The sequence below is a fragment of the Rattus norvegicus genome, chromosome 1 (assembly GCF_021556685.1).
Source record: "Rattus norvegicus strain SHRSP/BbbUtx chromosome 1, alternate assembly SHRSP_T2T, whole genome shotgun sequence".
Classification (NCBI taxonomy): domain Eukaryota; kingdom Metazoa; phylum Chordata; class Mammalia; order Rodentia; family Muridae; genus Rattus; species Rattus norvegicus.
The window spans coordinates 91375971-91386521 of record NC_141534.1 but is presented as its reverse complement, the minus strand read 5'-3'; the positions used below and the strand labels follow the sequence as shown (position 1 = coordinate 91386521).

General features: G+C 52.0%; 2 protein-coding genes across 10 annotated transcripts; one reads left to right on the top strand and one right to left on the bottom strand.

The window, feature by feature from the left end:
- Positions 1 to 240: 240 nt before the first annotated feature.
- Positions 241 to 9594, bottom strand: Zfp428 (zinc finger protein 428). 9 transcript variants are annotated; one of them, NM_001399612.1, is made up of 3 exons: positions 9255 to 9594; positions 6031 to 6262; positions 241 to 856 (listed from the first exon to the last, which is right to left on the bottom strand). In NM_001399612.1, the coding sequence occupies exons 2-3, from the start codon at positions 6104 to 6106 to the stop codon at positions 399 to 401; spliced, it is 534 nt and encodes a 177-aa protein (NP_001386541.1). In that variant the 5' UTR covers positions 6107 to 6262; positions 9255 to 9594; the 3' UTR covers positions 241 to 398. The 9 variants fall into 9 exon arrangements, with proteins under 9 accessions (NP_001386541.1, NP_001386539.1, NP_001101946.1 ...); NM_001399610.1 differs by having other exon boundaries at positions 241 to 895; positions 6031 to 6238; NM_001108476.2 differs by having other exon boundaries at positions 6031 to 6238.
- On the top strand, positions 4337 to 6072 carry Srrm5 (serine/arginine repetitive matrix 5). Its single transcript, NM_001317106.1, has one exon. The coding sequence runs from the start codon at positions 4371 to 4373 to the stop codon at positions 6069 to 6071; it is 1701 nt and encodes a 566-aa protein (NP_001304035.1). The 5' UTR covers positions 4337 to 4370; the 3' UTR covers position 6072.
- Positions 9595 to 10551: the final 957 nt, after the last annotated feature.

Here is a 10551-nt window from a genome sequence, read left to right as displayed (position 1 = left end):
TCTAGGGCAGAAGCAAGAGAAACAAGTTCAAAGCCAACAAAGCCTTGTCTCTAAGCCAAACAAAACGTGCTGGGCTGTGGCTCGGCTGACAGAGTGCTTGGTGTAACATGCTCACAGAGCCCTGGGTTCGATCCCAGCAGCACATAAGCTGGGTAGGGCAGTGCATACCAGTAATCTCGCACATGGGCAGTGGAAGCAAGGGGTGCTACTGTAGACCGCGCTCAGTCACGCTCACGCGGCTCAAACACGCTGGGCCAGCACACGGAGTCTGGCTTTTATTCAGCCCTTCACACATCTACTGCTAAGACGACACAGACGGGTGGGACCCCAGTCCCCAACCCTGCTTCCTCAGCCCTTGCTCCCGCTTACCCCTCTTACCAGCTCTCTGGTGGCCCTGCCTAAACCTCGCCCCGGGCATGCAGCATGAAGTGGCCATGCAGCTCCCCGAGGTTGTCAAAGGAGTCCTCGCACTCCGTACAGTGGTAGGTGCCCCCCTCATCCTCATCTTCATCTCCATCCCGCCCCGCTGGCCGATTTTCTCCAGTGCGAGAGGGTTCCTCCTCTTCCTCCCCAAGAGCTCTGCTCTCAGGGGCTGGGGCTTCCTGGGTCGCCGTTGCAGGGCAGCAGAGCCGGCAAGGTGGGGTACCCGGTGGGGCCTCTCCCAGTGCCGATCGGCCACAGAGCTGGCAGGGCTGTGCAGGTGGGCCAGCAGGCTGGGTCGCTCGGGGCGCTCGGCGGGATGGGCCGCCCCTGCCCCCACCTATGCGCTGTTTCACCTTATAGCCAGGGTCATATTCAGGGTCATCGGTGGTCTCCTCTTCCTCTTCCTCCTCCTCCTCCTCCTCAGAGTCGGGCTCTGAAAGAGTGTATTCAGAGTCAGAAGAATGCTCCGGGCCTGTTGGGGCAGGTAGGAGAGACATGGCATCAGGGCTGTGTGCAGCTGCCCCGAGCCCCATTCAAGCTCACTGTGCGGGTAGGACAGCTTGGCACGGCACGGATGCAATGTGTCTACGCGTGTAGCAAATGACGACAGCTGCATCTGTCTGCATCTGTGACAACCTGTAATGGCAGGACTTGAGGCCGAGGCAGGAGAATCCCTGCGCGCTCTGGCTTAGAGAATGAGATCCTGTCTCAAAATAGATCTGACAGATGGGCATCAGGATAGGGTGGACAGCCATTACAGGGCACGTGTGCTCACCCAGCTCTGACAGCAACACCCGAAGTTATCTGTATTTTGATGCTAATTCCACTGCCCCAAGGACAGCTGCCTAGTCATATACTCAGAACTCAGGTGACTTCACCAGAACCACCTCCCCATTGAATTTGTAAAGTACAGGTGAGGGGCAGCTACAGGATAGAAGGAGGCCTGTCATTGGAGGAGAAGGAAGGATGGGCGGGAGAGAAGATTGAAGAGGAGACTAGGAGAAAGGAGACAGTACGGAGAGAGGGGAGAAGCCATGGCAGGTGATGTTAAGATTCTGCTCTGTGTATTTATAAGTTGTTATCAATATTCTTAAGGGATGGATGGTACTGGGCTTTGTATGTTTAAGTGGGCAATTATATCTTATCAATTGGGTCAAAGATTATTGTGTTGTGTGTTCTTTTATGTGAGGGTTTGAGTGTAGGAAAGCGTATGGCTGGGATGTGTTTCCGCCAAGATATCTAGCAGATATCTTGGGGCACCGAGGTGTAGACCCAGCGGAGTAAAAGACAACTATTCTTTTTTATTTTTATATTTTTACAACAACACCTGGACCCATGTGGACATGGCTCACCTACGGTCACACAGTCTATCACAGAAAGGAGACTGCGGCAATGGCCCCACCGTAGAGCAGTCCACAAAGACAGGCATCAGAGAAGGTGGCTAAGCGGTGTGCACACAGGTCTGTTCTGGTTGGTTTGGTGTCAGCCCTGGTGATTTCCTTCATTATTTGCCACCTCATTTTCAGACAGGGTTTCTCACTGAACCTAGAGCTCACCGACTGACTAATCTCACAGGCCTGTCTGTGCCTTCCAGCGTGGCAGTCCAGGGGCAAGAGACCATGCCACACACTATGCCTTTATTTGGGTGCTGGGGGGATCCAAACTCCTGTACTCATGCCTCTGTGGCCAGCATTCCCCCCAGCCGTTTGTTTTGTTTTGTTTTTTGGAGGCAGGTTCTCATGTGGCCTAGGGTTGGTGTTGAACTCCTGATCTTCCTGACTTCACTTCTCAAAAGCTGGATTTCAGGCTGGCACCTCTATACTTGGCTTTTTCTTTGTTGTTTTCAGAAGACAGAACACCTGTGTGTGTGTGTGTGTGTGTGTGTGTGTGTGTGTGTGTGTGTGTGTGTGCACGAGTGTGCGCTGACCTTCAACTCATCCCCACCCTGCCTCAGCCTCTCAGTGCTGGGATTACGGAAAATCCCCATTTCAATGTACAAGTCAGCTAAAACGCTCACTTGTAAGATACATGACTGTAATTTCAGGACATAGAAGTGCATATAGATGGGTTTAGTTTTTTTTTTTTTTTTTTGGTTCTTTTTTTCGGAGCTGGGGACCGAACCCAGGGCCTTGCACTTCCTAGGCAAGCGCTCTACCGCTGAGCTAAATCCCCAACCCCAAGATGGGTTTAGATTTAAAACATGATCAAGGGCTGGCAAGATGGCTCAGTGGTAAAGGTGCTTGCTAAGCCAGATGACCTGATTTTGATTCCCAGGACCCACACAGTAGACGGACAGAACCAACTCCCAAAAGTTGTCCTGTGACCTCCCCTCCTGATACCATGAGTGTACCTGCCCTCACTAAATCAATGGATAAACTAACAAGGACGTTTAAATGAGAAAATGTGAAGTGATGAGGGCATGAGCAGCCTCTGCGGGTCACACGCAGGGTGGGGGTCTCCATGGTCAAGGGAGCTTGCAGACCTCAGGGTGCTTGCTTGCTTCAGCCACACTGAAAATGGCCTGCTGGAAGCACCCACTGGGCTGCTCCCTCTCCTGAGTCCTCCTGCAGCTCAGTGAGGGTGTTTCTGCCCTGCCCATATTACCACAGAGGCAACAGGCGCTCAGGGGCCACTTATCACCCATCCTCACCAGACACCACAGACTCCCTGCTATCTCAGGACCACAGGGTGCATCTACCTACCCCAGGCCTTTGCTTTCCTTTCTGCTGACTGGGTCCAATCCTGTCTTTGGGCTCTGCTCAGTACAACATTGGTCACTGGTTCATAGCAGCCCTCCCAGTGCTGTGCTCACTCTGCCTTGGGTTTCTCTTGCAGTCCAATCAACTGCACAATTACTTGTACACGTGTTTTCTTATCTCCAAGAGAAGGATAAGAAATAGCTTGTGTGGTGGCCCTGGGGTCTAGGACCCTCTGCGCCCCACACATCTGTGGGGTGGATACGTGCTGTCCATCTGCTATGGATGCTTGCTCAGTCCTGCCTTTCCCCTTGGGCCCCAGGGCAAAGCTCCCTCTTTGGTGAGCAGCCCCAGACTGCCTCATCCTAGATAGCCAGTCGTCTTTTCTACTGCTCTCCCACTGTCCCCTGTGAGCCCCAGGGCTGTGACATCTATGCTCAGGTCCCTCCCCAGGCCCAGAACAGGTGCAATGTGTCCAATGCGCTTCTCCCCTCTCAAGGCTGCTGCATTGTCCCTGATCCATTCTGTGACCCGCTCACTGCCTACAGACATTGTCCAAGGCCTAGAGGACTCTCTGCAACTGTCCTACACTGTGTCCACTTGGCCCTTCTTTTTTTTTTTTTTTTTTTTTTTGGAGCTGGGGACCGAACCCAGGGCCTTGCGCTTCCTAGGCAAGCGCTCTACCACTGAGCTAAATCCCCAACCCCCACTTGGCCCTTCTTATTCCGGCTTCAGGACCCAGCTCAGGCAACCCTCTATGATCCCCACTGCTTTGATGTCCCTGGCTATTACAGGCCTCTCCTGCTCCTCCCTGTGAAAGCCGTTCTCCATTCTACCTTGAATGGCTAAAACTACTCTGTGGGGCCCAGTTCAGTGTCGTCCTCCCTGTCAAGCTCCCTGACCCTGAAGGCTGTCAGCGACTCTTTGGGCTCCCCTACTCTGCCCACCCAGGCAATAACATCTATCACCTAAGCCTGAAGATCAAGGCAGCCCTGGCTGAACCCAGCTCCACTTTTCAGCCCTGCCAAATCTGAGTGGATCTAATTAAATCCATTTGCTAATGGTCTACAGCCTTGTGCCAGAGCCCCCCACCTCCTCTCAAGTCTGACCTTACTAGTGCCTCAGGGGCCTCAGGCACCCACTATGACTTCACGAAGTTGCTTGTGATGAGCCTTCTAGTTGTTGTCCCTGGCTACCAAATCTTGCATGTTCACCATGACTTCCAGGCACTCAAGCCCCTTTGCGCCCGCCATGCACTCTCCATCAAAGAGATCCTCCAAGCGCAGCATGGCTCCGGCATCCACTGGGCCCTCAAAGCCCACTGCGGCTCCTACAGCTCCTGCTGCTCCCACAGCTCCGGCATCCACTGGGCCCTCAAAGCCCACCCCAGCTCCTGCGGCTCCCATGGTTTCCACATCTCCAGTCTCCTTGAAGAACACCAAAGCAGCAGTGCCCAACAGTTCCTCAGTGCATCCGAAGTCCCCTAACTTGCTTATGAGCCCTAGCAGTTCTAAGTCTACCAGACCAATAGGGAACAAGACAGTCCCTTCAACTCGGCCCAGCAGCAGGTCCCAAGGCCGCAGCAAGACAAGAACATCCAGTCAGGTGAGCACTGATACCAAGGCCAGGAAAGGCAGCAGGGGCAGGAAGGGGGGCAAGACTGGAGTGATGGGACCATATAAGCAGAGAGACACACACAGCAGGGGGCGAACCCCTGGCAAAAGGGTAAGCCAGAGCTCCAAGACATCCCCAAACAGGGCCAGCACTCCTAACAGGAAGAGAACCCATTCCGCCAAACCAGGTGTGGCCAAGAAAGCAAGGACCCCTACTTCCCACCGCAAACAAAGCAGAGGCAAGAGTTATAGCCGACCTAGAACCAGTGCCCACGAAAAGAGTGACAACTGGCTTAGAAACAGGCACAGGACGAAGAGCCCCAAGCTACATGGAGCCTTAGACACCAAGGACACTGCAATCTCCAGTAGGGCCAAGAGCTACAGCCCAAGTAGGACAGTCTTCAAGAGCTTTAGCAAGTCTCCGGTGGTAAGCAGGAGAGCCAGGAGCTACAGCCAGGTGATGTCCCCCAGCAGGGAACAGATTCACACCATTACCGATCTGACTCACATGGCAGGCATGACCAAGAGCTACAAGCAGGCCAGAAGCCACAGCAGGACCCACAGCCTCAGCCGCTCTAGGACCCCTAGCAGGACCCGAAGTCACAGCCGCTCTAGAACCCCCAGAAGGTCAAGAAGTCATAGTCACAAGAGGACTCGGAGCCAGGAAAGAAGCTACAGCTGGAAGAAGAATCGCGGTAGGGCAAGAAGTCGTACCCGGAGGGGCACACCCACCCAGGTGAGACAAAGCCAGGGGAGCAACCACAGCCCAGGGAAACCTCCAAGAAGGGAAAGAAGCCAAGTGTGGTCTAGGTCCTCTAGTGAGGAAAAAGGCAACAGCCGGTCCAAAAGTACCAAGGTGAGGAGGGATCACAGCCGCTCAAGAACCACCAGGAAGAAGGGTCACAGGCGGTCTAGAATGTCCAGTCCCGAGAGTGAGAGCAGCCAGTCTAGAAGCCCGGGCGCAGACACAGCCCACAGCCGATCTCGAACCTCCATCAAGAAGAGAGCACGGAGCCGATCCAGAATCTCCAGCACGGAAAACCACCGTGACCGCTCTAGAACTCACAGCAGGGAAAGAGCCCTCAGCCAATCTAGAACCCCGAGCAAGGACAAAGAACCCACCCAAGATGCAACCCCTCCAATCCTCCATGGGGATCCATCTCCCACCAGGACCGAGACTTCTAGTCAGAAAAGAGCTGACAGCGAGGCAAACGGCCACCCCTCAACAGAGCTTCCCAAGGAGATCCGAACCCAGGATGACAGCATTGTCAATACTGCCATTTCTAAGGCCACCTCACCTGGGGAAAGGTCTTCATCATCTTCCTCCAAGCTGGCGTAGCCTCCAGTCTCAGTGGGCTCACGGGTCTCTGTCATGGCGGGGAGAGGGGACAAGAGACAGGAGCAGAGCAGCGACTGGGCAGGGTCCCTCCCCGGCCAGCTCTCCCACGGTCACACCTCCAGTCACAAGCTCCTCTAACACAGGATGTTGGCAGGTTGAGAGGGACACTGGACAGGGCGGGAAAGAAAGGCCTGCGGTAACTCAATAAAATTTTTACATAACACTTGTCCCCCTTCTAAGACCACTGTGTCCTCAGTGCTGAGGGTGAGGCAAAGATGGCCTCTGTTCTATCTTGACTGTGTACAGAGCCTCAACTCTAAAGACCTTGTCCCCCAAGAGTCCTTGACTTTCCAGTTATCTGGCAACAGACTGCCTTGTGGCTCTTATTCAGTGAGGCAGGGAGAGAAGACATCCCAAGTTATTTAAAGGTAGGTATTGGCATGGTCACCAATCGTCACTAAGTGTCACAGAGACCTGTGCCAGACATTAACCCTTTAGCTGTAGGAAGGACCACCAGGAAGGAGGGTCACAGATCGTTGACTATTAGGGACACTAAACACTTGGTACAGTTGAGATACCAGCTAGCCTGGAAATGTTTTAAATTGCTTTGTTTTTAAGAGACAAGATTTCAAATACCCTGACCTTGGAATTCTGACACTCCTGGATCTACCTCCCAAACGCAAGAGATCAAATGGTAGGGCTTCAGGCATGCTAGGCAAACACTCCACTCTGCCTACTGAGATGAATCAATATCCTTCCATTTTGCTTGTTTGAAACAAGGCATCATGGAACCCGGGCTGGCCTCAAGTTTACTAAGTAGCCTCAGATGACCTTGAATTCCAGATCTTCCTGCCTCTTTTCCTCCCAAGTGCTAGCTAGGATCACAGGATCATCACCACACCGGGTGGTGGGCGTCAACCTACGCCAATTGTATAACAGTCACCCTTGCCTAGGTTTAAACTCAAACCTGGCATTTTTTGCCTATTGCTTCAAATGGGACCCCACTTCTCTTGTCTGTTTCCTTCTCTGGAAAGCCTGTGTGTAGACCTTGATTGGCACACTCAGAACCACACAAAAACAGCTCTCTGAGGCAGAAGAGGAAGTAAGGAGAAGACCTGCACGCTGTCCAAAGCTCAAGATCACGCTGGTCACCTCAGCAGACTGGTGGTTGAGCAAGGATTCAAAACCATGCTTTGAATAGAAGTAGGCAGTCTATACCTACAGTCTAGCCCTCAGGCTGGTAAATCTGTAGTTTAAGGCCATTAGTTGGCCTTAACAGAATTTGAGGTTTGAGGCTAGTCTGAGCTAAATGAGACCCTGTCTTAAAAAAAAAATTATAAATGTATTTTCTTGGGGTTGGGGATTTAGCTCAGTGGTAGAGCGCTTGCCTAGGAAGCACAAGGCCCTGGGTTCGGTCCCCAGCTCCAAAAAAAAGAACCAAAATAAAATAAATAAATAAATAAATAAATAAATAAATAAATAAATAAATAAATGTATTTTCTTGCCATCTCTCCAGGCTTCTGTGGGGTTGGAAGCAGGCACATAAAGGCCTTTTATTGCCAGATGGGAAGGGTCCCAGTTCATCATCCATTTGCCATCTGGAATTTTCTCCTTCTTCTTTGTGGATCTGTAGAGCTCATTCTCACCCTTGCAAAGCTCACCTCTAAACATCTATATTGCTCCTTGGCTCCAATAATCCACTACTCTCAATGTACACATTTCTTCCTCCTCCTACATTGGGAGAGGACCTTGCAAGACCAGGCACATATGGTTTCCACTCTCCATTAGACTTGCTATCCAGTCCAGGCTGGCCTTGAACTTGCAATGCTCTAACCTCAGCTTCCCAGTACTATAGACAGGGACACTAGTAATAAGACAAAGGCTCAATGTTAGGCACTGGGGACACAAACAATGGTAGAAAGCACGCTGTCTTTTCAAAGCCCAAATGTTTGCTGTTGGGGGAATGTAGCTGGAGCAGCAGGAGAAGGGTGGTATCATTGGGTAGGGAATTTCCTAAAGACACCTAGATCCTGGATCAGGCCTTTTAAGGACAGAGAAATAGGAATTGACAAGGAAGGGATCTCCTGACTATCCATCAGGTGTAGGCCCTCTAACTCTGGAGTATTATTTCTGGAAAAACTCGCACTATTTAGCAAGGAAAAACGGAGGACGACTGGTTAAGTTTCTATTTAAAATAAATATTTAATATATGTATTCCATGCGGTACCTAGGATTACCCATTCCATAAACCCAAACTCACTCTTTTTTGAGATCTGTCCCCCCCCCAAAAAAACCCCCAAAACAAAAAACAAAATATCGAATCCTCCTGCCCCAGCCCCTGAGTGTTGGAACTATAGGCACGTGACATCACACTGGGTTTTAACTATTATTCCACTTGACCATCACACCAGAAATTGTCAGGACTTTCCTCGGGGTTACTTGGGGACAACCATCCCTTTCCAAACCCACGTTATATAAAGCTCCTTCCAGAATGTTCCGGATATCAGGTGGAAGCATGACAGGTGAAAATCTGCTGGGCGTGGCGCGCACCCCTGCGAACTCAGCACTTGGTAAATTTTAAATTCTAGGTCGTACTCCACGATATTGTGGGTCCAAAACCAAGAACATGAAACCGTCTGCCCCAGTTCCCTCAAAAGCACAGAGTGGCTAAGACCCCACCCACCCCACACACAAATGAACCAACATTGTGTGAGTGAACACAATAGATACCTTTTCGCACAACGCTAGGTAGGACAAGGACTCGGAGAAACCCGCTATCAAACAATAAAGATCAGCTCCCACAATGCCCCGTGACAACTTCCCACGATGCCTCGGGCCTTTAACGACCACCCTATACAAACGCCGGGCACCGAAACGCTCCTAGCCGTGAGGCTTCTGGAGGAGAGCGTGTGCGACCAAAAAGAAAAAAAGAAAAAAAAAAAAAAAAGTCCCTTCCAGGAGCCCAGGCCCTTCCCAGAATGCCCCAGGCCCATAACTCCTGGCCCACGGACTCCCACAATGCCTCGAGGCGAAGCTGTGGTAGGTCCCGAGCCGCGTGCTGGGAGAAGCAAAGGACTCTCTGGCTGGTCACTCTGCCAAGTCGCCGCAGGCTCCCGTCATGCAGCGGGGCTGTATCGCCCGCTTCCCAGCATGCCCCGCGCCACCCCAACCACGGACACTCACCGACGCCGGCGGCCCCGGCTCGGCTCAGCGGTAGCGGCTGCACGCCCGAGCACTGCGCTTGCGTTTAGGGAGGCTAGGCGAGCGAGCGAGCAAGTGAGCGAGGGGCGAAAGGCGCTCAGGGCGCGTGCGCGGTCAGACAGACCATTCCCGGCGATCGGTGGGAAGAGGGGCTCAGAGAATTGCACAGGCTGCAGAGCTCAAGCCGGCGGAGGTGTCGGGCTCTGCGGCTCACAGCCCCGCTAGACTTGGTACAGTCCGCGGTCCGAAGGGTGAAGAAGATTCAAGAATCGCGCGTGCGTGCGCGGTAGAGCGAACGCGCCTTATAAATAGGGGGTGCCTTGGGGTGAGGGGAAAATGGGGGCCTAAATACTCTGCCTAGATCCCGGGGCTGGAGACTCGCTTATTTGCATAATCCTAGCGCTGGACAAAGGAAGGCCTCCCGCACTGGAGGATGTGATTTGCATATTCCCGGGAGAGGCTGTCCTCCGGAGCGCAGTGATTAGCATATGGATGGAGAGGGGGGGCACCTGAGAAAAGCGCATGCGTTTAGGGGACTGCAGACTTAAGCGTAGTGGGATGGCAACCTTGTCCTGAAAGTACTTAAGGTCTGGGACCGGGTTCACGTCCCTGTCACCTAGGATAAGTACCAGGACAGCACGTGGTACTTATGCGTTGCGAGAGATCTGGACCCCCAGTCTAAGGAAGATGAACCACATTTTTTTAGACTAATACTTAGAACTGTCAAGACCTGGAAGAGGAGCCGTGGATGCCAGAAACGCCTGCCCCAACCCAAGGTTCTGCAAGAGCTGATTTTTAAGCCAAGTCTGAACTGGAGCCAACTAGAATCGCTAAAGCAAATGACCAGAGGCAAAGTAGTGCCCGCATTCTTAGAGGAAGTCAAGGCAGCTTTTGCATGGAACACAATTAGAAAGTTTCCTATAGGTGTTTGCTTTTTCTTTTCCTTTTCCTTCTTTTATTTTTATTTTTTTATTTGAGGCAGGGTTTCATGTAGCTCAGGTTAGCCGCCAACACCTGGATGGAAAAAATGACCTTGAACGCTACCTCTAGAGTGCTGAAATTACAGGCATATGGCAGCCAGCCCGGCCCCTGTAGGTAATTTTAAAGAGCTATCACTTCATACTATTCGTAGCCATCCCTACAACCCTCTCCCATGTCACTAGCAATCTAAAACTATAGTAGAGTCCCATTACATCACAGAAAATGAAAAGTTGTGTTTTGCTTTGTTCCTGAGAGTCCCCCTGTGTGGAACTCACTCTAGCTCCAGGAGGTTTTCATG